Source organism: Balaenoptera acutorostrata, chromosome 4 (assembly GCF_949987535.1).
Source record: "Balaenoptera acutorostrata chromosome 4, mBalAcu1.1, whole genome shotgun sequence".
NCBI classification, from domain to species: Eukaryota; Metazoa; Chordata; class Mammalia; order Artiodactyla; family Balaenopteridae; genus Balaenoptera; species Balaenoptera acutorostrata.
The window spans coordinates 21,109,592-21,137,165 of NC_080067.1; the positions used below are offsets into that span (position 1 = coordinate 21,109,592).

The 27,574-nt window shown below is 53.8% G+C and overlaps 1 protein-coding gene across 2 annotated transcripts in view; it reads left to right on the forward strand.

Moving 5' to 3' along the window:
• The window catches only part of EPHB1 (EPH receptor B1), a 420,307-nt gene that overhangs the window by 113,990 nt on the left and 278,743 nt on the right, over positions 1-27,574 (forward strand). For both annotated transcript variants that reach the window (XM_007170364.2, XM_057546032.1), the window contains exon 2: positions 16,726-16,790. In XM_007170364.2, the coding sequence (XP_007170426.2) occupies positions 16,726-16,790 (65 nt within the window). The remainder of the gene's footprint in view (positions 1-16,725; positions 16,791-27,574) is intronic.

Genomic DNA, 27,574 nt, shown 5'->3' on the forward strand with positions numbered 1-27,574 from the left:
CCCCTGAGATGCTGTAGGCCAGAGCTGGTGGCCCCGCTAGGGTCTCATTCCCTCACTGATTCGGTCGCTGATCCATTCACCCGTCCTCATAGCAGACACGAAGGGGCCCGTGTTCGGTGTCTGACCCTCCAGGCACATTTCCCACCCTTAGGAAGCCTGGAATGTCTTCCTGTTGGCAAGCTCTCATCTCTCAGAATCTAAACACAGGATGTAGGGCCTTCTGTATACCCATCCAGAGGCCCCAGTGTGTCAGGGATGGAGGTGCTGATACCCCCAGTGACTGCGTGAGGTGGGGACCATGCCAAGCCCCTGGGACTCTGCAGCTCTGTGAGCTCCGACCCTTCCTGTCGGCTCTCTCAGGCCCAGGGCCCAGGGCTCCAGCCTCTATGCTCAGGGCTCCCAGGCCCCCACAGCATCCCATGTGGGCAGCACACAGGGCAGGGGTTTCTTCTCTGTACCTGCCACTCTGCACTACGTGGAGGGCTTTTGTGAGTTCTCAAGTGAATCCACTGACCCATTGTCTGGGCTCAGCTCTCCCCAGACCTCCACCAGCTCTGTGAGGACGAGGGCGGGGCTGGGAAAGGCCAGATGTATTCCCAGCCAGAGCTGAACACACTATTCATCCAGAAATACCCTGTCAAGCAGCAACAGTGGCACAAAGAGGGAGGAGGGGGCAGGGAGAGGGAATAGGAGGAGGGAGGAGAGGGCAGGGAGGAAGGGGAGCTGGCGATGGATTCAGAGCTCTGAGGAGCCTCCTTTCTCCCAGGGAGACCCTGGCATGCTTGGTGGGATTCTTAAGGGGATCTACAGGGAGATGAGGAGAGAAGTAGAATGTGCCCACTGGGGCGGTGACAGCCCCCTTCTCTCTCCTGTGATGCTGGGAAACCGTCAGAGGTGGTGGGGCTGGAAGGACAGCTAATGGAGCCAGGAGTGTGGGACTGGAAGAGAGGAAACTCAGAAGGTCCTGCCCCTCATACTCCGAAGGGCTGCCGTGGAGAAAGGAGAGCAGTTGGTCCTGTGGGGACCCTTTTGGGGCACAGCAAGGGCCAAAGAAGGAAATCCCAGGAGCCAAGCCTCTGACAGTTTGGACTATCTGACAAGAAAACGGCCCATCTGGACAGGTAGTGAGTGCCTCGTCGTGGGTGGTATGCAAGCAGAGATTGAATGGCCGATTGGTGAGGGTGCTGGAGCAGAGGCTGGAGCTTGGGGAGGAGGAGTGCACCAAGTCTCTGCAGCTTTTTTACCCCTTGAGAGGTGCTGAATTGAGAGCAGTGCCCGGATTTGGACCCACTCCCTGACCTCGTTTGGATAGGCAGGAAGTGGAGTGGGCAGATGAAGTCGGGATTGGTCATCAGGTCCAAGCTGGAGGGTAGGGAACAGAGCTCCAGATTCCGAGCCACTGAACTTAATCTTTTCTCAGTTCAAAAGGAGGAGAAATGCAGGCCTGATTTTTCTAGAAGTCTGTTCTTTTGGCCAGAAAACCACAATGGAGAGTCTTGAGGCTCTAGCCCCTCAAGGAAACTTTTGCCCCACCCCAGCGGGGAGAATGCAAGGCCAAGTCCACGAACAACCCTTCCCATGAGCTTCTAGCCCCTAAGAGGAGGAGGAGATTTCCAGGGGCCCCGACTGCCTGTTGTCAGAGACCAGGAGCTGTGCTTCTGCTTCCTCTCACACAAGAGCCTCTGATAGAGAATCTGTTCTCATCACACCCAGCCCTCCACCCCACCACATCCCTGCAGCTCTCTGAGGCCCGGCCACAGTCCCTCTCATCCTCTCGGGAAGCCTGCCTGACGGCCCAGCCCTTGCTCTCCTCCTGCCCCTGAGGATGTAGGCCACCCCTCACTGGCACTGCAGCTCTGTAGGGCCTGAGTTCCGGGCTGCTCCTCTGGCGGTTCCCTGGCCGCAGTGGCTTGTAGGCTGTGTGAGTGATGTCAGTGTCCTCCGTGGACCCTCTCTGCCTCGCCTGTGGCCACAGACAGGGAACCCGCAGATGTGGCCAGCCCTGCTCTGTGAATCAGGCCCCAGGTTCAAAGGCTGAAGGCTGCAAGGCGGAGGCCCCATCACTCCTCCTCCAGGAGCCTCCCTGATGGTTGAAGCCACCCATTCGATCCCAGGCCTCACCCTGTACCCTCCGGGCAGCCTCAGTCACTCTCTGCCTTTCGTCCTTTCCCCTGTTCTGTGGGGTGGATTTTGAACTGCTTGTGATGGCCTGTCTGTCCTGGCTCTGAACCTGCCCTCCTGTACCCCACGACCGCTGTCATCTGCATGGTGGTAGAGGGAGCAAACAGGCCGCCCGTAGCAGAGCCCATGAGAGGAACCTGCCGGGGGAACGGCTCCCTCCTGTCTGCGGGGTCATAGTTCTGGCCTCCTCTAGCTGAGCGGTGTGGTGGCCAATGGGGTGATGCCCAAGGCCCCTCCAGGGATGCTCTTGTAACTCCACGGATGCCTCCTGCCCCCAGGGATGGACCCTTTGCCATTGTGCCTCTCCTTGTCAGGGCAAGGCTGTCCTGCCCTGCCTGTCGTTCCTGCTCCTGGGAACGCTCCATCATCACCAAGACACCTGGAGAGCGCCCCGGGAAGACTTCTATTTGTGTTTCCCAATCAGTAGCATTGACTGGCTCCTGGCATCCTGCGTTTCCTAAGACCCCAGACAATCTCGATGCCATTAGTGTCCTCCCCAAGCCCTGCAAACACCTGCCATGCATGCTTTTGTGCAGAAATGTCTCCAGAGATATTGAGGCCCCAAGCAAAGCTCCCTTGTTAGCCTTAGGGGGGTCCTGCTGGGTTTCCCCAGCTGGGGGCTGGCAGGCCTGGTGGCCGCACAGTCCTGCTTCCCTCCCGCTCTGGCTGGGAGTACCTCACCCGCCCTCTGCCACAGAAAGGGAGGGCAGGGGGACGTCTGGTGCCTAAAAGCCCCCAGGGCAGGAACTGTCACACTCCCAGAGCTGTCAGGCTTTGGGGACTGGATAAATGTCACATCACAACCCAGAAGCCACCCATCCACACCAAGCCTTAGGACAGCACCCTCAGCCACAGAGGAGACATTTTATGCAATCGTTGCCACTTAACAAGCAGCTAAAGTGAGACGTGGAGAAGGGAGGCTGTCTCCACATAAGCTTGTCAGAGGGAACAGACCAGGAGACAGTGGACCTGGGGAGTAGGCCTGGCTCTGCCATCAGCATGTGATGTGAGCCTGGACCCTCTCGGCCCGGTCTCCTTGGGTGGACAAGGTTGGGGTGGCTGACGGATCACTCTGGGCCTTTCTGGATGGCGCCTGGCTCTCTGGAGAGAGGAGGGGGGGCTGGGCATGAAGGCTGGAGGCCAGGGGAGCAGTGCCATGAGACAGCAGCAGCCTCCGCAGGGCCGTGCCGAGGATTGCACGCCCCTGGAAGGAGATGTCCATGCATCTGGTGGGAGGTGCGCTGCGGAGCGGCCCCAAGGGGTCGTTTCAGCTCTGGTGGCCCCTTGGGGCTCAGCGGCCCCAGTCTGGTCCAGGATGTGTCCACGAGAAGGCCAGGGCCTGCCTGCTAGCCCCCGCTCCTTCCTGCTCTGGCTGGTTGCCCCGCCCCTTCGCACATCCCCAAGCCCCTACCACAGCCGTCCCCGCGGGCCCCTGGCTCTGTGGCTGCTGCTGGTGCCTGCAGGGGCCCTAGGCGCAGAGACATCTGAGAGTCACTGCGCCACAGATCAATGCAGGATGAGGGCGCAGGAGGGCCTGGCGGGGGGCGGGGCGGGGGGGCGCAGACGGCAGCGTGCTTCTTCTGATTAACGAGCCCGGGTGGCCATCCATCGCCGGCCTTCATTAGGGCTGCAGAGAGTCATTTTGCATGGGTGTGCGGCCTCTCCTCCCCGCTGTTCTCCAGGGTGATTGATGCCCCTTGGGTGCCGGCATCCCCCGGAAAGTGAGAGGCCCTCTCTCCTCGCGCCCATGAGGAGCAGAGCAGCGGGCTTATTGTGCATGATTCTTACCTGTGTGCCATGGGCACCAACTCACGGGTCTGTCAGAGTGGCCGGGGCAAAAGGATTTAATCTCCCTTAGAATTCGTGGCGCTGGGAGACTGGAAAATGCCAGACTCCTCGATCTTAATGGGTCTTTGACTCTCCCCACAAAAATGCAAATAGGTGGAGCATGGAGCAGCAGGGTCCCGGCCAGGCCTGCTTCGTCAGCATGCCGGGACGATGATTTAAAGGATGTCCCTGGACCAGAGCACTCCGTTGCGGTTCTCTTTTCTCTCCTTGCTGCTGGATGGTGTTGGGGAAGAAGCTGGGTCAGGAGGAGGTGAGGACTTCGGGCAAAAGCTCTGCTGCAGGTCTGGTTAAGGGCGCCCCTGATGCCTGATGGCCTGGGCATAGCCGGTGCTGCTGGAGGTCATGCCTGGGCTGGAGGGCAGCCTCAGAAGCCCGCCTTGCCTGTGCCCACCAACACGATCTGGCCGGTTTGGCTTCTGCCTTCAGGTGTTCGATGCTGGAGAGGACCGGAGATCCCCAGCCGGGAGTGGTGAGACCCACTTTTCTTCTTGGCTCTCTGGCTGTGCGGTACTTTCAGACATAAGAGGGGTGCACATGGATTTGAGAGAGTGTCTGGTCATCTTGAAGGATCAGGGAATACAGGTTTCAGAATGGGAAAGGGAGCTGAGACAGAAGGAAAAGAAGGCAGATGAAGGAATCAGGCAGAAGAAAGACTGGCTGTTTGGCATTTTGGGCCTGAAATGAAGGCTTTCAGTCTCTCCTTTTCCTCGCTCCTGTGTTTAGTCTCGCTTGCTCAGGGCTTCTCCTTTGTTGGAGAACAGCTATCAGTCCTTGCACCCCAGGCCCCCTCCTCCATCAGGGAACCATATGGAGGCGGGAAGCCGTGCAGGATGAGTGCAGGGGCGTGAGGGGGGTGGGCAGGGCCCAGCATGAGACCTGTCTCCTGAGGGCGGGACCCAGCACGGAGCTTCCACTTCCACCTGGGCAGGAGCACTATGGAAATTCTTTCACTGCGAAAGGCGAACCCATCAGGCCTGAAACATCAGGACGATGAGGGGTACATCATCTGGGAGGTGACAGGACAGGCACTGTGGTCACCCTGCCTTTGTTCTGAAGGGCCATCGCTGACCTTGGCCCCTTGGGAAAGCTCAAAGAGTAGTTGAGCTGCTTGCTGATCTCTTCCCAGAGTTCTCTGGATGCAAGGAGAGACTCTTGCCTTCAGTTCTTGGTGACCTCCCAAGAGGGAACACTCTCTGGTGGCACATATGACAGTAGGTGGGCAAGGAAACCACTGCCTAGCACCATCATTCTCAAACCAGTGACTCTTCAACCATAGTTTTGAAGAATGAAGCCACGAAGCAGCTGACTGAGGGGACCCACGCTCTCTGTAGCCAGGGCTGCTGGAGCCCACTGCCTCACCAACAGGACAGGCCGTGGGGCGTGTGTGATGTATAAATCCACTACTCCCTCCCACCCGCGCTCCACGGGCCATGGTGGGTCCCTCTCCCAGTCCAGGGCCCTTACACGGACATTCATCTTCGGTTAATCCAGAATGTTTCTGCGTCCAGCCCAGGAGAGGGGCTGTGGCCCCCCAAGCCTGGCTGCTGGAGGCTGCAGACCACCAGCTGCCCCCTGGCTGCAGAGCCCACGCCCCACCTTGGGATGCGGAGCCGTGTGCGGAGGCGGGCAGTGTCGGGGGCACTGGGTCTGGAGTGTGGCCCGTTCATGCAGAGCAGAACCATGGCCGGAGCCCGCACACGCCAGCCTTGCGAGCTCTGCACGAACACCAGGGCGCTGGGAGGAGCGCTGAACCCAGGAAAGGCCCGGTGCTGCTCTCCGGGCCTCAGGGTGTATGTGGAGGCGGGGGAGACAACTGGCTATTTGGGGTCCTTATTGTCAGCCGTCCCTATAGGCCCGGATGGGGCCCTGGTCTTCAGGGGCAGCCTGCGGGAGAGGCACTTGGTGCTCTCTTGCCGAGGCTGCGGCCCCGTGCCAGGTCCCCCATGCCAGGGGTCCGTGGGGTGAAGCAGGCTGCAACAAGGGTCCCTTGGTGGCTGGGTGGGGGGCCTGAGGAGAAATTAGAGTGTGGCTGGAGGGCCGAGGCTTTTCAATCAACCAAGGCTGCCAGGGTGGGCCGGGGTGAGGGGGGACCAAAACCCACCCTTCAGCGTGGGCCTCAGGGTCCGAGACCCAGTAGCTGGCCCATCTCATAGGACACAGCTAGGGACTTTAGGCCTGTGAGAGAGTCCACTGCCCACACCAGGACCAGACACGGGGCATGACAGTGCCTGCTGCTAGCGGACCAACTTTTGCTTGTCAAGCACTTGTGCAGTAAGTGTCTGGTGACACTTACTTCCTTGGCTCCGCCGACTGCCTTGTGACGTGCGCATTATTACCCTCATTTAATGAGGATGGCTGAGCATGAGGTTTAGGGGTCTAGGTGACTTGCTCAAGGTCATACAGCTGGATAGCGTGGGGCTGGGGCTCACACCCAGGTCGGTCTGATCCGAGCTCAGTGCGGTCAGGACAGGCCAGGCTGGCGGGTGGTTGCCTCCCGTGTGTGATGCGGGGAGGGCACAGGAGACAAGGTGCTGCCGACCGGGGGCTACGGACCGAGGCCCTGCGTATCCCCAGGGACCTGGAGAAACAGATGACGCAGTCCAAAGAGGTGATGGGCGGAGATGAACGAGGGGACTGTTCGCAAAGGTTTGCACAGGGTTAAAGAAAGGCGACAAGGATAGCAAAACACTTAGGGACTCGCGGCAGTGGGGAGCTTTTACCACCCTAGGCCTGAAGGATGAGTGGAGGGGCCCCGTGAGCAGGATCAGGCAGTAGGAGAGGACCACCACCCGCTGCAGCTCGGCAGGGGGCAGCTGGGGATACTCCCCCCCAAGAAGCCTTTCCCTCCCACCCGCCCCAGGCTCCATGGCAGGGGGCCCAGGCCATGTGTCTATGAAGGCCTGCCTCCAGGTAAGGAATCGGGGGTGGGTGAGTGGACCTGGAGCAGCTAATGAAGACCTCCCATCGCCTGCTAGAATGGGGTCTTTGAAGGAGACACCTGGCCTTCTTTGTGTCTGTGTCTCCTAAGCTCCCAGCGCAAGGCTGAGTATTTGCTGGAGGAAACCCGACAGCGGTATTTCCTGGCATCCTACCCTCCTGTTATGGGTTCACTTGTGTCCCCTCAGAAAAAAGATATACTGAGGCCCTAACCCCCAGTGCCTTACAATATGACCTTATTTGGAAATAGGGTCATTGTGGATATAATTAGTTAAGATGAGGTCATACTGAAACAGGATGGGCCCCTAACCCAATAGGACTGATGTCTTATAAGATGGCCATGTGAAGACAGAGACACACGGGGGACACCCTGTGACCCTGAAGGCACAGATTGGAATGATGCAGCTGCAAGGCAAGGAATGCCAAAGATCGCCATTAAGACCCCAGAAACTAGAAGAGGCAAGGAAGGATTCTCCCCTATAGTTTTCAGAGGGACCATGGCCCTGCCGACACCCTGATTTTGGACTCTTAGCCTCCAGAGCTGTGAGACAAAACATTTCTGTTTTTGAAGCCACCCAAATTGTGTACTTTTGCTATAGCAGCACTAGGAAACTAATACATCTCCTAAAGCAATTTTTATATTTTATTAGTGAAAAACATTTGCAGGGGACAGGTGTATGCACTGCTAAGTCACCAAAAGACCAAGACAGACCTGGGGATTCAGGAGACAGAGGGTTCCACCCAGGCTCCAGAGGTTCATTTTGGTTTCTTGCCATGTTTCTTAGAGATCACCCTAGGGACTGGGAGCCAGAAGTGACCCGCTGAGGCCAGAGAGGACAGGGACCCTCCCAAGGCAGGCACCAAGTCTGAGCTGGGCTGGGCAGAGAAGGCAGCAGCCCTTCTGAGGCTTGTTCCCAGCCCTTTCCAGCTCCCCAGCTGAACAGACCATGTCACGTCTCCACGCTGTGGTCTGTTCCCCGGAAGCCTCGCTTGGCAGAGCCCTGGGAGGGAGACAAGCAGAGCTGTGAGTCTGGGCCTTCCAGGCTTGTTCATGGGCTCTGCCATGTGGGAACCAGAGCCCTGCCGGCTCCTGGAAGCATATTTCTATGCTATGACCCATCTACGCTGTGGCTTCTTTCTATTTATGATAATTAACTGCACCTTGGAAAATAAAAGCAACAGAAGGAAAAGGGTGTGGTGGGGAAGACTGGGCTAATCTGTGTTCTTTAAAAGAGCAAATTTCACAGTTTGTATTTATAATTTAAGTGCCTGTTCCTACTCATTCAATCAGTCAGTCATTCAGCAGATGGGCTGGACTGGCTCATTCGTTTACTCAGGCTTGTTTCTCTTCCTTGCTGGCCACTATTACACATGAGTCAGTGGAGACTTATGTAATAACAGCTTCTCTTGACCTAGCATTTTACACTTGGCAGAGACAGTAAATAAATGTTATTCCAATGAGTGTTCTTAAGAATATACAGAGCATCTTTCTGGGTCTGGTCTCCCTGGCTCATGGATGCAGGAGAGATGCCTCTCTCCGTGAAAATCAGACTTTGATGCTCAGAGGTGACTTGATTTGCTGTCAGTCCTGGAGCTGGGACTTGAACCCAGGTCTCCAGAGCTGATGGAGCATTTCTGCTGTATGAGACATCTGATCAAACTCTGGGGGATATAAGTCACAGCTCTACCTTCTCAAGGTACTTACAAAGTACTTGGGGAGGAAAGATGCAAACCAGATTTCAGGTAGAGAAGAGGAAGAAGCCATTCCAGGCAGGAGGACCTGCCTGAGCGCAAGTGCAGGGATGGGAGGTGATGGGTCTCCTTTGGGAAATTGAAGATCAATTTGGAAAAGACGGGCTTGGAACAGAAGGTTCATGGAGGCCAGAAGTTTGTGGCATATCTTGGAATAGTGGAGAGATTTTGAAAATCATAAAGTAGGGGAGTGAGGTGGGATGAAAGAGGTATTTTTAGAAGGTGGGTCAAATTTCTATTTCTGAACACGTGTCTTCTAAAACAGCACAGTAGTAGTAAGGATGTAAGTAATAGTAAACCCGACACCCCTGACCCATCAGCCCTTGTACTTTGCTTTCTGGTCTTTGTACTCATGGTACCATTTTACTCCACTGAAGCACTGTTTCCAGAGTTGCATCTGTGGTGCAGACACAGCTCTGTTTCCTGCTCTGTGTTTAATTGCCGGCATCCTGATGCAGTGACATTATCCTCGTAACACTCCAGGAGCATGAATATGAGCATGCCATCCTTCACTTCCTTCTGCTATGCTGCTTCTAGCGTTCTCATATTCTAAATAATGCTGTAATGAACATCTTCACGAAATGGAACCTTTTGTTTTCTTTTCCTTTGGAATTATTTCCTTTGGACTATTTCTTGGGGGTGACATCACTGGGTGATCAGAGGACCTGAGATTCTCTAAGCCCTTGCTTAGTGTGGCCATATTGCCTTTGAACCATTTACATTGACAGCAAGAGCTGAACTGGGCAGCTGTGCGGAGAATGGTGCAGCTGGGGGCTTCTGCTGAGACACCAGCTAGGAGGTGCTTGCTGTGGTCCCACTGTGCAGGGCTGATGCCCTAGACTCAGATACGTTGCCGAGGCTGGAAAGGAATACACAGTGAAGAAGATGCAAGAGTCACTGTGGCATGGTGAGTGATTTGATGATGGACTGAGGGAGAACAAGGAATCAAAGCTAAATGCCTCTGAGGTTTCACACATGGGCTCCAGGGAAGGGCAGTGGGAAAGCGTGGAGGGGGGCAAGTGTGAAGAAGCTTTGGGTGGGTGGACACATGGGATGGGATGTGAAAGTCTTGCTTGGAATACTTTATCACTTCAGTCTTTCATAGCTGTGCAGGGCCCAGGGCCCAATTGTGCCAGGACATGAGCCCCCGAGGCTAGCTGGTGCACTTCACAGTTCACACTCAACCAGAATCATCCCCAGACCCAGAGCCAGCAAGGCTCTCCCTCCTCTGGTCCAGGGAGGTGATTTGAGGCCTATTCAGAAGGATGGGGATGAGATTACAGGGAGGCTGGCCTGAACTGGCAGTAGGAGGTCTGGGCAGGTGTGAAGTTGGGGCTTAGCAGCTATTGGTTCTGAGACCCTGTGTCAGGGGCTGAAGATTGCGGGGGCAGCAGACCACCTGAGGAGTCTGTGCCCAGTGAGCGGGGCGTGTGAAGACAGGACACAGCCCCAGGGAAGGTCTGGGGAAAGAGCCCCACGAAGCCTCTGCAGCAAGGCTGGGCTGGAGTCCTTGGCAGGCTGTGGTGATGGATGGAGCAGGGCCAGGAGTGGGGGCCGCTGAGGAGCCTGGGGTGGTGGCTGGAGGATGTGAGCTCCAGGAAGTGCTCAGGTTCTCTGTGATGAGTGCAGGTCTGGAGGGCAGCATGGGGATCCCTTGGAAAGGCTGAGTGCCACACCGTGGTCAGGGCTGCTCAGCGCATCGTGGGTACCAGCACGCTCTGGATTTGGGGTGGGAGAGACTACTTACTACGTGTCCTATCCCTGCAAGTATGGGCTCAATCCTGGGACAGGAGTGTGCATGTGTGCGTGCGTGTGTGTGTGTGTAAAGGGGGCAGTCCCTGTGCTCCCGTCAGCCGGGGGCTGGGGGAGGAAGGAGGAAGTGCCGGCTGTGCGCCAGGCTCCATACACCTGTCATTTTATTCAGTCTTCACAACCGTCCCTGGGATCACTCTTCCTGCCATTCACCAGGGCTGTAATTGCAGGTTTGGCTGCGTGCTTATTGGATTAATTTCTGTTTTCCCACTTGCCTGCAAGCTCCCTGAGGGCTGGGGTGTCTGTCTTTCTCTGCTTTGTCTCTGGCGCCCGCACAGTGCCCACCTTGCCTGTGGGAGCGACTTGGACGACCTTTGTTGAATGGGTACCAGCACCCCTTTATGCCACTGCGTTTCTGCCCTCTTCCAATGATCCCGACTGCACTGTGAAGGCCGAGGGAGAGGGTGGGCTGCAGGGGGCTGACCCCCAACTTCTGGCATTTACCTGATAGGACGTGGACTCATGAAGCAACTCTGTGCTATGGCTCCTGGGCTTCAGGAGCTCTGTGGGCCACGGAGGGCTGCACAGGGCAGTGACGGGGCAGCTGCGCTGGTCCTTCCCTGCTTGGAAGGTCCATGGATTTGCCTTGTCAAATACACATGAGGCACTGCTCAGAGAAGGCCTGGAAGCCCCCATTCCATCTGTGTATGTTGTTGTATATTGTTACCACCATGGAAGGACGTTGTAAATATTTTCAGCTGAATGTCTGATTAATGTCTCTCCAAAAAGAGTGGCAGAACTTTAAGGAGAGGGTTTATTTAGCTCTCTTTCACCATGATGGACATCTAATTCATCCCAAATGTCAATACATCCCCACGTGCCAATCCAGACAGAAACAGGAACTGTCTGAGAGTCGGGCGGCAGCTGCCGCTTCCCCCTGGCAGGGGGCTCAGACCTGCCCCCTCCACCTGGACCCTCGGGCGGCGGCCCCGTGTGGTTGGTTTCCATACTGAAACCCCTGTAGGGAAATTGTTCCCTGGGAAAATGGGGTCTCTCTGCCAGGCTGCTCGTGTGTCCCAGCCTTTTCGGCTTCTTGCCAGTCCGGCCGGCTCTTGCCAGAGACCTCCTTCTGTCTCCCCACGGGGCCTCCCCTCCCCTCTGGCTCAGTCTTCCTCACCCCCACCCCTTAGGTTTGGGACGGCTCCCACTTCGTTCCAACTGACCTGTCTCTGCTCCCTCCTGGTTGCTCTGGCAGTCACTCTGCCATCTCTGTCCCAGGTGCCAGGTGGACCTCTCCATTCTTGCCTCCCACCATGGCCCACCCTTATCCAGGAGACCACAGCATTGCCTTTGCCCATACACAGTGTGAGTCTCCCTTTTGGGACGGGTCCACTGACTCCCCACGTGGAGAAGAATTGTGTCCATTCTCTTGAGTTTCTCAGTCTTCTTCTCATGGCCTCAGCCAGAATAGGATGTCTAGTGGAAACTTGTTTCTTATCTCTCCCTGAACTGGACCATGAGTCCCTCCACGGGATCCACTGCTGTGATTCACTGCTGTATCCTCCACGTGTTACTCCTTGGTCTTTACAAGGAAGGAGGTAGATGAGATATCAGTAGATATCCATGATGGTTGATTCTTCCAGATACCTTATACGTATTTTACAGATAACAATCGTTAGATTCTTTTCATAGCTAAGAAACAGAAGCTTGGAGTGATTAAGTTATAACAATAAAAACATCTGTTTTGTGGTGCTTTGTGTCATGCAGTCCATCCATGGTCCTGAGCACTAACTAGCCCTAGCCCCATTCTGCAGATGAGGATGGAGGGAGGAGGAGAGAGAGATGGCTACTCAGTGGTGGAAGTGGGACCCGGACCCTGTCTGTCTGCCCACACCAGCGCCCTCTCTGCCTTCTGTGTGCCCTCCCCAGCTTTCCTCCCATGGGCAGTGAGCACGCGCTCCCAGAGAGCAGAGGCTGGCAGCGGGTAGGAGTCCCAGAGTCATGTCCCCTGAAGGCATTGAATCTGACAGCAACACGTGCACCTCCAGCTGGTTTGGTCCCCATGCCACTGTTTGAGAGTAGAAGTGAAGGTAAATATTTAATTGTGCTTCCACCATAACTTTCTGCCAGAACTCTCAATATGCTTTATAAATGCAAATGAGTACTCTCTTCTTCTCCAGGGAGATGTAAACCTCCTCAAATCACTTTAATTCAGCCCCCACCAGAGTGTAATGCCATAATCAGGAGTGCTCTGTGCCAGAAAAGAAACTGCCCTTAATCATATCGAGTGGATGGTTTATGGTTTTGTGGTCTTTTGTCTCCACGCGGGCAGGATGCAGAGAAATGGATTCCTCTTGCTGCAACTTCTGTCCAAGAGGGTGGATGGAAAACATTATTTAGAAACAGATTCAATTACAGCCCTTGAGCAGGTAACTATGAATATAATGAACTCTTAGATTGTATTCCTGGGGTTAACAGAACAAACCAGTCCTTGGAAGATTGAGGAGTGAAGGCTGATTCTTACTTTTGATTCTGGACTCTAGTTTCCTCCCTGCCCGTGTCCTCTGCCTGTTTACTACACTTCAACATGATCCTGAGTTTGCCATGATATACATTATTATCGCATTATGCCTTATTCTGGGGGCTTTTGTGGCTTCTTGGCTTTATGAGCAAGGACCTCCATTCCAGGGCCACAGCAGAGCCACTGGACACCCAGGTCTGCCCGGTGGGCAGCAAGCTAAGATTTGGGGCTGTCGGCATCAGGATGGGAGGCTGTGTGACCCAGCGGAAGGCATTGCACCTTTCTGTGCCCTGGTCCCCAACCCTGCCAAATGGGTTCAGTGACTCCTGCTTCAGGCCCACCTGGCGAAGGCATTTTAATCATGGAGATGAATTTCTCCAGGGCATCATGGAGTGCCTTCTGAGAAGTGTATTATGTAAATCTGGCGTGTCATTATGATCATTATTAGTGCTGTGAAGTGGAGAGAGGGAGGGCTGCTTCATGCGGGGATCGGCCTCCCCAGCTGTTGGAAGACTCGGAGGAGAGAACAAACCGGAGAAGTCTGTTCCAGTGCTTCCCTTCCTTCAGATATGCACGGGGCATGACTCTCAATCCAATTCCAAACTCAAATGGGCAAGAAAGTCCAGCTCACTTTATTGGCTTTACTCCCCTCTGTTTGCAGTGTGAGCCCCCCTTCCACTGGGGTGGCAGAAAAGCTGTCTAGGTTGCAGGCGGGCTGTATAGCGTCAGGTTGTGAGGGAGGTGCCTCACTGACCTGTTAACGCCTGTCCACCCTGGCATGCACTGAGACACCCTGGACCCCATCTGACCCTTGTGTATAGTCCATGCAGGTCACCACTGGGTGGTTCTGGGTTCCCTTCATGAGACCCGTTCTGGCTCAAAGGCTTCCTCTGCTCCGTCTGTGCCACGTCAGCCTGATGGGGTCACCCCAGGCTGGGATGCTGGGTGTCCAAGGCCCTGTCACCTGGACAGACTTCCGCTATCCCTTTTCTGGGATTGAGCACTTGGAGACGAGCGTGTAGGGGACCCTTTTCCTCAACACAGCTCCTCGTTTATCACTCTATTTTCACCCCTTCAGTCCTGCCCATAGGGTGGGTTTCTTCCCAAACCTTTGGTTTATGCCAGGAGTCCTTCTGTTTTCCAAGGGGCCCAACCAAGATTCTGCCTTCTGCCTTCATACTTCCCATCTCCTGCCTGAAGCACTGAGCAGTGAATGAATGTTCACAGCGGGAAGGATGTTCAGGAGAAAAGGAAACAGAAGAGGGAGAAACCAAAACAACACGTCATGTCTATTTCCTATGCCTGTGTTTGTCGAGCACCTGTGCAGCTAGGGCGTGCTGTGCCTGGTCCTTTGATACATGCCCTGGGAAATTCAAGTGCATAAGACACCTCCACTAGCCTAAACAGCCCCACTGTGTGATTTTAAAAGGTGCCCCTCTGGAACACTGGATACCCATGTGAAAAGAAAAAAAATTGTATATTTGACTCAGAGCTCCCACCTTATGCAAAAATTAACTCAAAATAGATCATAGACCTAAGTAGGAGAAAAATCTTTGCGGTCTTGGGTTAGGCAAAGATTTCTTAGATATGACACCAAACCATAAAAGAAACAATTGAAAAATTAGACTTCTCCAAAATTTAAAACTTCTGCTTTTTGAAAGGCACTGTTAAAGGGATGAAAAGATAAGCCATAGAGTGGGAGAAAATATTTGCAGAGCGTACGTCTGATAAAGGACTTGTATCCAGAAGATATAAAGAAGTTACGAGGAATTCCCTGGTGGTCCGGTGGTTAAGAATCTGCCTTCCAATGCAACTGACGCGGGTTTGATCCTTGGCCGGGGAACTAAGAGCCCACATGCCGTGGGGCAACTAAGACCGTGAGCCACAACTACTGAGCCCGTGTGCTCTGGAGCCCGCACACCACAGCAAAGAGCCCGCCTGCTGCAGTGAAAGATCCTGCATGCTGCAACGACCCGTGTGCCACAACTAAGACCTGACATAGCCAAATAAATTAAAAAAAAAAAAAGTTATCAAACTCAACAATAAGGAAACAAGCAACCCAATTTAAAAATGGAAAGATTAAACAGATGCTTCACTAAGAAAGATACAGATGACAAAAAATCATGTGAAAAGCTGCTTAACATCATTCTTTATTAAGGAGATGAAAATTAAAACCACAATGAGATACCACTGCACTTCTGTTAAAATGGCCAAAATTAAAAATGACTGACCCTGCCAAGTGTTGGTGAGGATGTGGAGGAACTGGAACTCTCATGTAATAGCCCCAAACTGGAAATGACAGGTGAACGGTAGACGAAATGCAGTCTCTCCATACAATGGAATATTACTCGGTGATAAAAAGGAATGAACTATTGTTACACACAAACGTGATGAATCTTAAAAACAACTGTGTTGAGTGAAAGAAGCCAGATTAGGAAAACAGTATATACTATATGATTCCATTGATGTAAAATTCTAGAAAATGCCAGTTAACCTATAGTGACAGAAAGCAGGTCAGCCATTGCCTGGGGACAGTGGCAGGGTGGGGCAGGGGTAGGAGGGAAGGAGGGATTACAGAGGGACAGGAAACTTCTGGGAATGACAGATATGTTTATTATCTTGATTGTGGTGATGGTTATAAATATATGTCAAAACTTCCCAAATTGTGTGCTTTAATTATGCGCAGTTTATTGCATGTGATTTCTATCTCAATAAAGCTGTTAAAAAAAACAAAACAAAGAAAGCAAAGGGGCTTTTGGATTTGCTGATCAGAGCTCTTATCAGCCTTTGGGGAGGAGTTTCCCTTGAGAGGTGGGGCTGACAGACGTCAATAGTAGATTGAAAAGGAAAGAAAGAAAAAAGAAAAAGCTGCCCCGTTTTCAGGACACTTTACTACTAACTGCCAGAAAACAGGTATAATAAATATCAGCTCTGTGATCACTACATGGTACCCGGTGATCTCGGCGTGTGTACTGTAGCCACCCTGGCGGCCGCTGGGAGCTCACAGCCAAGTCAGGGTGTCTGTCTTTCCCTTACTGGCCAGAGGGATTGGTGACCAGGAAGCAGGTCCTTGGGGTCTGAGATGTGCATTTATGTTCCGGGTAAGGGCTTTGCCAAAGCTGTGTGAGCCTGCAGCAGAGTCTTGGGAAAGGGGCTGGCCATGTGTCTGGGCCCAGGGGCAAAGGGACCTGCAGGAGGGCTGAGTGTTGGGGCCAGAGGGGTTGAAGGGAAATCAGCCAAGAGTGTCAACACGGAGGCCTGAGGGGAGGCGGAGGAGAAGGGTGGGGAGAAAGGAGCGCAGGCAAATGAGGTTGGAGGGTGGGGAAGGAGCGGGGAGGAAGAGGGCAGAAGGAGGTGGCTGAGGAAGATTTGAGGAAGGAATTAGGTTTGGCTACTGGGTCAACATGGCCTGGGAAGACCCCGGAGGTAGAGTGCTGTGGGAAGAAGCTGCGTCTCAGGGTTAAAGTGATGAGTAGGCAGATGACTTCACCCCACCCAGGTGGCTTGGGGTCATTCAGGTAGAGACTTAGCATCAGGACACCTGAGGTCTGCGCCTAGCTCTGCCACGAGCTGCATCCTCCTAGCAGACCTCTTCCTCCTCTGAGCCGTGGGCTTGGCAAAGGAGCCCAGGGCTCCTATCACTGACACTTACAGTCATAAGTAACTTCAAGAACATAAGGGCCACTGTCCAGTCACCCTTCTGATTCACCATTTTTTCTTTTTTTGATCTGCAGAAACTTTAATGGACACCAGGACGGCTACTGCAGAGCTGGGCTGGACCGCCAATCCCGCATCAGGGGTGAGTGTCAGACCATCCATCCTTCAATCCTGATGAGTAGTCGTGGGAGCAGAGCCCGACTTGCCCTTCTGGGACATGGAATATAGGCGTGAATGGCTGTGTCCACGGTCCATCCACAGAGAGGCAGCAGCAGGGCCTTCAGACCTGAGCTGCTCCCTGGTGTGGAGTTGCAGACCATCAGTCCTCCAGGTGACCTGGGTCTGTGTGGGACTGGGGCCAGTGGCTGCCAATAGCTGGGCCCTCAGGCCAGTGGTGATGGGGCAGACATCCGTGCCACCCATGGGGCTGCAGAAAGGCAAGGGCATGAGGAGGAGCTGGAGTTCAGAAGGGCCGAGGTTCTCTTTCATCTGACGTTTCCTTAGAGAGATGTTCTGCATTCACTTGTTCAGTGCTCATGCAGCGGGCCAGACCCTGTAGCTACAAAGATGAAACAGCCTTGAGGAGCTCATGGCCTCCTGTGGGATCCACCATGTTCATGAATGAGCTGAAATGCATCTCTCCTTTGTGGCAGTGGAGAGGTCGACAGGCAGGTGTGGGCACAGAGCTGGGAGTGAGGCACTTCAGCGGGAGACACGAAGCCTTTATAGAGAAGGTGCACGCGAGCTGGGTTTTGGAGAGGGAGTAGGAGTTCGACAGGTAGTGAATGGGGAACTGGAAAGATATTCCAAGTAGGAGGAATAGCTGGTTAAAAGGGAAGGGGTCATGAAAAGATGTAAGAGTGATAGTCTGTGTGTCTGGACCAGGGCAGGGTGTGGGCAGCGCTGAGGTTGGGCTGGGGTGTGGATTGACTGGGGCACAGGGTGGGGAACTGGGACTGCCGTGCTGAGCTAGCAGTTTGGATTTATCCTATAGGTAATGGACGGATCTTGTCACGCTTGCTGACAGGATTGTAGGGAACAGTTGAGAGAAAGGCCTTTAAGAGGTTCTTTTAGCTGTCTCAGATGGGTCGGAAGCATCAGATTAAAACGGAATACGTAGGACAGTTGGAGCAAAGCTAAGCAGGAGGCATTGGCAGCGTTTGGCAATGGATGGACTGTGGAGAAGAGAGGCAGAGAGGGGAGTAGGGATGAGATTCGCATCCCTGACTTGAGTGACGGGCTCGCTGCGGGGCTTAATCATGAAGGGAGAGGACGTGAGAAGTGCGTGGACACTTCATCCCGGCAAGGGGGTGAAGCTGGCAGGGGTGGGGTGGGCTAGGCCCCCTTAGCTGCCCCACACCTCCTCTCTCCTCCCTACCTTTGGTCACCTGCAGCCCAGGGCCTCTCTGCACCCTGGGGTGCACGTCACTGCCAGTCCTAACACACCCACTTCTGCCTTAGGGACACTGGGATTCAGGGCCCGAGGCAGGTTGTGGCCTCACCTGCACCTTCTACCCTGGTTTCTCACTTTCACCACCCTAGGTGCAGGCATCAAGCCTTGGGGCAGGAGGGCAAAGTCTAGCGTGAGCTGTGTTTCCCAAAGCAGGGGTGGGAGCAGGGGTACATCTTGCCCTCTCTGACGAAGTCCAAATCCTGCTGGGAACACTGTGGGCCACTGGGGAACACTTCCCACTCCCAGTAGGGACTTTATGCAAAGTCGACGAGGCGGCAGCTCTTCAGGTGGCCTGGACATTAAGAACTTGCCACTCTTTTACAAGTGACATTGTTGTTTGAAGGTTTGCATGTTTTCTCATGAGGCAACGATGTGATTTATGGTTCATTTTTCCCTTGATTTTTGTACACACCACCTGTCTTCTTTAAACTTCTCATCTCCTTTCCCAAGGAAGATCATCCTGTAGGGAAACATTCAAAGTCAAGAGATGCCCTGTAGAGACGGCAGCTGGCTGGGCTGCTCTCTGCTTACCCTTCCCTGGTTACCAGCCACGCTCGGCGGCCTTTCCCTCATTGCTCTTCTCCCAGGGACACACCGCCAGATAGTTCTCCCGGTGCCCTGAGCAGCTTCTGAGCCCGTCTGGTTTAGGGCAGCAGCAGGAGGGTCAGGCAGGCCCTTGGCCTGGGCGAGAGGGCAGATCGAGGACAACACTTCCACCCAAGCTCTCGCCCCGCCTCCCTCTGTTCTCGTCCTGGAGTGTTGCCTCTGATTCCGTGAACACACCGGTGACTCCCAAGTTTGTCCCTGGCCCAGCTCACATATCCACCTGCCCTGTCTTTCACTGGCTGCTCAACCTGGCCCGAGCAGAATTCACCCTCCTTTCCTTCCCCCACCGGCACACGTGGGCGCCGTCTTAGCACATTGTGAAGGCCAGAAACCAAAGCCGTTCTTGACTTTCCTCTCTCGTCTTCAGGCCTCAGCTCACTCGGCCCATCCTCGGGATACCTTCACTGCATCCCCAGCCATGTTAGGTCCTCCGTCACAGGTCGTCTCAGGGCCGGGGAGCTTTACTTCACAGCACTTTTCACAGCTGCAAATTTTACATCTCTCTGTGTTAGTATTGGACCCATCTCCGCCCCTCCCCGACTTTGGCCACAGTGTGGTCTCCATGGCGGCCTGGACTCTATTCGTTCACCACTGGAAACTGACACCTAGCTCACTACGTATATTTCGACATATATTTGTTGACAGTTCTTGACTTGGGCAAGTGGGTGGCTGCTGGTGTCGTTCTTGGAGATGAGAACACAGGAGGAGGCGCACGCTTGGTGGAAGGGGGCTGAGCTCCTGAAGCTGAAGTGCCCCTGGGCACCCCTGGGGAGGGGCCCATTAGCACGTGACTCCAGGGCAGTGGAATGTGAAGGCAGCCTCACGAGTGGGAGGCGAGCCCAGGCGGTGGCTGCAGTCTCCCAGGGAGAGTGTCTGGAGGGGGAAGAGGTGAGAACTTGGGATGGGTGACCTGACTGAAGTGTCACATAGAGAAAGAGGAGCCTGAAACGGGCATGAGAAGGAGTGGCCTGGGAGGCAGGAGAAAACCAAGAGGTGGTCTTCTCACGGAAGCCAAGGGAGGAGGCATCAAGCAGGAAGTGGGGCAAAAGTGCTGCTGGGTGTTGCATGTTTCCACTGGGCTTGGTAACAGGGACGCTGTTGGTGACCCGTGCTGATGGCTCCAGAGGGGACCAGGGTCAGAAGCCAGAAATCAGGGCGTTGAAGGGTCAGTGGGAGGTGTGGAGATGGAAGCAGCAGCTTGTGAGGAGAGAGAATACAGAGCGTGGGGGGTGGAGGGAACGGGGGGCTGTGGGAGTGGGTGCCTTTCAGGGGACGGGACTCCTTTGCTGTTGAAATGGCAGTGCAGTGACCGGGTGCCTTCAGAGAGATGGGCGTGCTCAGGATTGGAGACAGAAGCCATCAAAGAGAAAAGTTTTTCAACTTCCTACCTTCTCTCTGAGGCTGGAGGGGAGGTTTGGAGAGTGGAGGTGGGGAGTCTTTTCTTTTTTTTTTCTTTCTTCCTTCGTATTATCAACAAGCATCGGCCAGAAATGTTAAACAATGTGTGTGATAAAATACTTTCCCCTCCTCACATGCCACTACCACTGCAGAGTGGATTGAAAGCCAGGGAGTCGGAGAAGGGAGAATGCTTAAATCCAGAGTAGGACAGCCAGGCTTGAATCCCAGCTCGGATGTTTACTAGCGGTGTGACCTTGGGTGAGTTACTCCACTTCACTGAACCTTCGTTTTCCCACTTATGAACTGAGTACCGTACAACTTCAGGCATTGTTGATAGCTTTACACAGGTTATGAGGTAGGGAGTCTTGAGTAGCAGGTTTTAAGAGGGAGGAAAAGGTGTGAAGTAACTGCCACTGCTGGTGACTTGGAGAGAGGCTGGACGTGTCTGGAAGGAATGTGGCTGGAATAAGGGCCTAGCTGAGGTCGAGGCCGTGTGTTTGTGACGGCCCTGATCAGGTGTACCTGGCGGCGGAGTCATCCTGAGTTATGGCTGTGCAAGAATCGTGGGTCCGGAGGGTCAGGGGCTGAGGACGTTGGCAGCAGTGGGTCGGCATCTTGCAGCGTGGCATCGACCCCACGAGAAGAAAAGTGAAGCCAGGAGGGACTGACCATGTGACAAAGTACGGGGGCCCAGTTGAGGGTCTTGGTGAGACTGGAGGAGGACCGGAGGCTGTGGCCTTGAGTCAGGTCTTAGATTTAAGACAAACAGAGTACTTCCGGGTGATGAAGGGGTCCAGAGAGTGGGGCCAGGGCCGGGCAATTGAGAAGCCAGGAGGCTGGGCGGGTGGTCCACATCTTCCTGGGATCCAGTGGGGGAGGAAATTGCCCCCACAACCCCAGAAAGGGGACAAAGGCCTCAGATGGTCCCTGCAGTCAGGATACCATGCATGCATAAGATGTTGAAGGGTGGGCGGGCATTGTTCTGGTAGCCTGTGGGTCTCCAGGGAACTGGGTTGGCCTCATCCAGAAGAGGCACCATGATTCTTCCCGGGGGCACAGCTGGCATTTCAATGAACCCTCTCCACAGTGCACTGTCTGTGAGGTGGGCTCCCCAGAGAGAGACCAAGAGACTTCCTTTTATGGGGTCCCTAGGTATCTTCACCCCTGTACTTGAGGACTGCCAGATGTGGGAAGGAGTTGGACTGCCCACCCACACATAGCCCGCAAATTGTTTTCAGCTATATTGCTGGAAAGTGGATTATAATATTACGTGTCAAAAGCAGAAAGTATTTCTGTTCAAATGGCAAAATGTTGCTTTATAATCTAATTGCAGCTTTAATTTAAAGCCTTTAGTTTTAACCCGAATCAGAGGCCACCTGGTGAACAGAGGGAGAAAGTAACAAATACATTTCTAAAGTAACAAATGCCAGGGAGGGGCTGAGGTACCATCAGAGGGCATCCTGGGACCCTCACCCATGACCCTGCTGACCTCACCCTCCTCCCTCAGGCTGCCTTCAGTTACCTCTCCCAAACCCTTGTTTCCAGCCCTGCTCCGGAAGGGTCCAGACCTTCAATTTCAGGAGCTCTGGGCAGCGGGGGAGCTCCGAGAGGTCCCGTGGTCAAACCCTCGGTGCTGTGCTCGGCCACCGGCAGAGCTCAGTAAGTGCTAGTCTTCGTGGTCGCGTGGTCCATCTTAGCAGTCCGCCCCAGTTCCTAGATGCTGCCTGGCCCTCTCCACCGTTTTCCTTTTCCACTGCCCTCCCTCCTTGCGTCACTCTCTGTCCCTCAAGTGTCAGCTCCGTTCTCCTCCCCCCAGGGAGCCCTCCTGGACGCCCCTCCCCACCAGGACTCTGTGGTAGGGGCCCTCTTCTTAAAGCAGAGGGCTTGGTGCCGACTTCTAATGTACTGTCCATAAGCCTGTGTTGATGTGCGCTTTCTCCCACCGGCCAGAGAATGGAGTGGCTTCATCTCCGTCCCTGGTGCCCAGCACTGGTCCAGCAGGGGACAGGCTCCAGTAAATGTCTGTTGGCCAAATAAATGAGGAAGGACTGGAGCATTCATGATACTTCCCTGCATCTTCAACCCAGGGTTCTGAATTTAGGAGATGCTCTAAATTAGGTTTATTGTAGGCCTCTCAATACCCAATAGATTGTCCATATCTTTTTTTTTTTTTTAAAGATTTATTGATTTATTGATTGATTGAGTGATTGCTATGTTGGGTCTCCGCCCCTGTGCGAGGGCTTTCTCTAGTTGCGGCAAGCGGGGGCCACTCTTCATCGCGGTGCGCGGGCCTCTCACTATCGCGGCCTCTCTTGTTGCGGAGCACAGGCTCCAGACACGCAGGCTCAGTAGTTGTGGCTCACGGGCCTAGTTGCTCCGCGGCATGTGGGATCTTCCCAGACCAGGGCTCGAACCCGTGTCCCCTGCATTGGCAGGCAGATTCTCAACCACTGCGCCACCAGGGAAGCCCGGTCCATATCTTTTTAAAGAAGCTAATTAGTGATGCAGATGGAGCCCCCTCTCCTGAGATGAGCATGAGAGAGGAGACGAGGACACCCACCAGAAGGTCCCAGTTGCTTTCAGACACTGGCTGTGATGGATTAGGAAGGCGAGCCTGGGTCCCTCTGATAGTGAGGCTTCTTCAACTTGCTTGCTGGAAATCCAAGCGAGCCCTTTTACTTTCACAGAGTTTTGCCAGGGCTCACAGGCTATTTGCATGTGGGCGGCCAGTGACCTCTGTATGTGTAGGTTTCTGTGTCTGTGGGATGTGTGGCCCCCGTGTGACCATCTACAGATCCTGAGTTACCTTCAAAGAGCGCTCCACGGGCTTCCAGACTGCAACTCCATCTGTGCTGCCCTTTGAAACCACAGCCCATGACATGTTCTGTTCTCTACTTCGATATTGGCAAATCTTCATCATGGGAAGTGGGGGAGGTTGATCGAAGAACGATGGAAAAGGAATCTGGAGCCAAGCCTGATGAGCCTTCAGGATAAGCGGGCTGGGTGTGTGCGTGCCTGTGCTCCATGTGTGTGTGCACGTGTGTATATGTATGTGTCTGTGCATCTGTGTGTATATATATGTGTGATATGTGTGTTTGCATGTGTGTGTATCCAGGTACATGTATGTATATATGTGTGTATGTGTCTGTGTATATATGTGCATCTGAGTATTTCTATGTGATATATGTGTGTATTTCTATGTGATGTGATGTGTGTGTGTGCGTGTGTATGAAGTTAAATGAGCTTATTTCACCTTATGCCTCTGCAAGCAGTTCCCATAGTTCTGGAAAAATCTTAAATGATGAGAGGATTATTGGACTAAGTAGAGAGCTTCCAGGGAGGCCAGTGTGAAGGGAACAACCTTCATTTGAATGCCTGTGTCTGATAAATTAACTCCCCACACAGGATGCACGCCCATGAGAGCGGTGCACCGGGGTCTTCCTCCCTCACAGCCCTCCTTGTCCGCGTGGGGACCCTCCTGGCAGCCTCCTGTCTCCTTGTCTGTCAGATCCAGGCACCCTCGCCTGCTGCCCACCTCCTGGGAATAAGGACAGCACGCTCTGGAGAGAAATCCACCCTAATAACATCCCATTCGTTCCAAGGCCAAGCAAAATCAATTGAAATTTAGCTGGTCTGATGGGTGAGAGGTTTCTGGAGCAGTGAAGGCATCAGGCCTTGACATCAAATAACCTGGCTCCCGTTCCCGCCCTGCAGCTCCCTGGCTGCGTGATCGTGGGCCCGTCATGCAGACTCCTTCAGTCCCGGTTTCCTCCTCTGCTCAGCAGAGTGAGGATGGGAACTGTTCCATACATGAAACCATGTCGGTGAAAAGTTTTCCTGGGTAAACACTCAGGAAGTGTTTGTTAGCATAGTACTCACCCTCTGGAGGTCTGGATTTTCTCTTTTCTTCCTTTGATGACTCAATCATGCTAATTAAGACAGAAAAGTCTGAGCTAAATTAGGCAACTCCAAGAGACATTTAACTCTGAGCAAAATGATTCTGTGAACGGAGTTGTGCGGTTTTTGAATTTCCGGCCACGCCAGGGGCGGGCAGGCAGGCAGGGCGGGACAGAGTTGGTCATCCTTTCTCAGACTGGAAGCCCTGCCTGGGACTTGGGGGCGTTGGACCTGGTTGTTGATTGCTGGGAGCCACACTCTTGTATCAGTCAGGGCTTCCTGGTGGCCAGGGACAGCAAAGCGTAAGTCAATCTTAAGGAAGGTGTCTTGGCTCATGTAAATGAACGGTCCAGTGGCTGATGTGGCTTCACGTGTGGCTGGTCCAGATCCTTAGGATCAATCTCTCTCTCTCTTCCCACCCCCTTTTTCCTCTCTCTACTCCCCTGGTGTTGGCTCCATGCTGGGCCTCCTCTTGGTCATAAGAAGTCTGCAGAGGCTCCCGCCCTTACAACCACATCCATCCATGTCCCCTGGGGAAGACCAAGCACCTCCTCCCGGTCCCCCCAGCAGAAGCCCTGGAATTAGCCCTGAATGGGCCTGACTGGATCCGTTTGACTCCCGTGCCTGCCCTGATCCAGTCCCTGCATCCAGGAAGTACTGAGTGGTACTCCCAGGTCTTGTGTTCCAACCCCGTGTTGTGCTGAGCCCACCAGAAGCCTTGGACTGACAGGCTGGAGGGAGTAATTCCCCAGAAGGAATCGGGATGTGGGTACCAGAGAACTGAACAGGTGCTCGGCAGAGAAAGAGGAAATCTAGCACTGTATCACAGGCCCCATGTGCTTTACAGCCAGGCGTGCATCAATCCTCACAACAGCCCCGTTTTACAGATGAGGAAACTGAGGCACAGAACAGCTGTTAAATTGCTTCTGGTCACATGGCTAGAAAGCGCCAGTTCTAACATCCAGCCTGCTCTCCTGCTGGCAACCAGGCTGTACCCTCTTTCCCAGTGAAATGCTACAGTGTCTCCAGAGGGTGGCTTCCAAAGGAACTGCCAGCTTGAGTTGCTGAGGGTTCCTTGAATTCAGGTTCAGTATCTAAAAGGTTTTTCTCACAGTTCAGGACATGGGTGGTATCCTTTCCCTGAGCTGTTACCCAGGAATTAGTACTGCTTTCTCCTCTGGGAGGGGCCCTGCCTCCCAGCAGGTGGGCCTCTGACCTCCCTGCTCCCTCTCCCCTTCCCACCCCTCCCCTGCCCTCTTCAGGTAAACCCCTGAGATAAGTCAGAGCTCCCACCCTGGGCCTCCCACCCACTCTTTATCTTTTTCTCTCGCTACCAAAAGGCCTGTAATTAGGAAACATTAGCAGGCTCAAAACAGCTTTCATACCTGAAACATCCTCTGTAATTGCACTCAGCAGTGCTCTTCTCTGGCTATTAATGTCACTTTTATGAAACAATGAGGAACAAAACACCCCAAGGCACTTAAAACATTTTTTTTTTATATAATATGTGTCTTTTAGGAATGGAAGTTTAAAATCACCTGCTTGACAGAGAGAGTGATAGACAAAGGCCTGGGGGCTCAGGACAGAGCCACGGGGGCGGGACCCTGGGGAGGTGGAAGGCGCTCCACGGGGTTCAGACGCTGCTCTGGGAAGTGTGACAGCCCTGGGCTGGGTTGGCCGAGGCTGGTGGATCCCAGGGGAGGAGAGGTGGGCTGGACAAGGGCACAGTTCTGCTTGGCTTCATCTTGTGTGGTTGTTGTCTGTCACAGGGCTTTTATATGAGCTCTTTTCTGTGGGCACGTGTGTGCCTTTGACAGAGAGGTGACTAGAATGTTACAGATGACCAGTGTCATTGGTTAGAATATGAATTATTACATTGAGTAGAATATTAATCATTGCACTGGTTGCAGAAATGCTAGGGAACCGTTGACCGAAACTGCCTGCCTGGGCCAGGCATGATGATAGCCACTTGCACGAGTTGCATCGAAGCAAGAGGTACCGATAAGGAACACAGTGCTGCCGCCGTGAGAACTAACTGGAGAATTCGGGAGGGGCCAAAAGGAGGGAGGAGACGCCAGTCCCTATGTCCTGCTCTAACCTCCCAGAATCCTTCGCGTTGGAATCCATCTTGGCTGAGAGATGCGCGCACCAGGGGAAGGACACTGAGTCAGACCAAATATGGGCCAAGCAAGATGACTGGCCAGAGACAACCTGGAAACTAACCCCGTTACCATAAAACTGGAGACAGCCAGTCACGTGACAGAGCAGTTCTCCTGGTTTCCCTTACCCTGCTGCTCTCCGCCCAGGCGCCCCTTCCCAATAAAGTCTCTTGCTTTGACAGTGCGTGTGTCTCCTTGGACAATTCATTTACGAGTGTTAGACAAGAGCCCATTCTTGGGCCCTGAAGGGGTCCCCCTTCCTACAACAGAAATACATCGGGTATGACTGCATATATGTGTGTGTGGGGGGGGGGGGAAGGATGTGGGTGGAGTGGAGAGAGAGATTGACTGAGGGAGAGATGCTTCTCCAAGTTGCTGTGTTAAAGAACTTTGGGAGTTGTGGTGGTTCACCAGAACCTTACTGTCTGGCAGATTGATTTTCTTGCTCTTGGAAATGCCTTGCAGACTCATTCATCAGCGGAGCAGGAGATATTTCTGTCCGCAAACTCTGGGAGGGAACCCCAGAGGTCACCCAGTCCCCCTCCCCCTCTCAGAGGCCGGCTTAACCCTCATTTGTCCGGACAGATAGGTGTCTTTTCTCTAAAACCTCCCCTAGGATGGCAAATCCCTGGCACGCCTTGTCCGAACCCTGGAAACCTTTCTCCCACCGACATGTGAGGCTGAGGACCAGCTGCCTGGTGACAGCTCTTCTCAGGTTGAAGGCTGGAGTGGCCCTCGGGGCCCTGGAAGGAAACGGGGCTCCTGACACAAGCACCAGGATGCAGCTGAGGGGGGTCTGTAGGGGCGCGTTGCCCTGACAGCCCGAACGCACAGCTCCCCAGTGGTCTCACTGGTGAAGGAAAGAAATACATTACAGGGGAGGACGAAGCATTAGAAGGAAGGTGAGGCGGAGTTAAGAGGCCTGGAGAAGATGGACAGGAGGAAAACGGACGGAGAAGGGGCGTCAGGGTGGGCAAAAGACATGGATCTTCTGGCTCTGGAAGGACAAGCCGAGCTTGTGCGGGAACAGGGCAGCCCTGGGGGTGCACCCTTGGCCTTACCTCCAGCTACGGCCCAAGGGAGAAGAATCCTTTGGCCTGAATCCCACTGTACTTCCGTAGCATCAAGGAGCAAACCCAGGATTTGCAATCTAATATGCTGGGTTTATTTCCATTTTCCTCTGAGTTCTTTAACTTCTCTGAGCCCATCTTCTGCCTCTGTCACATGGGTAATGTAAGATCTTATTTACAGAGTGGTTGACAGCGTAAATTGTGTTTACCTTCTTTGGAAACACCAAAGCTTAGTCAATACCACTTGGCCTGACTAGTGCTAGTGGTCTCAGTGATTCTTGTCTGAGGGACTTAACTTGCACGGGATGAGGGTAGGAATTGATGGGTGAGGGGGCCCCTGAGA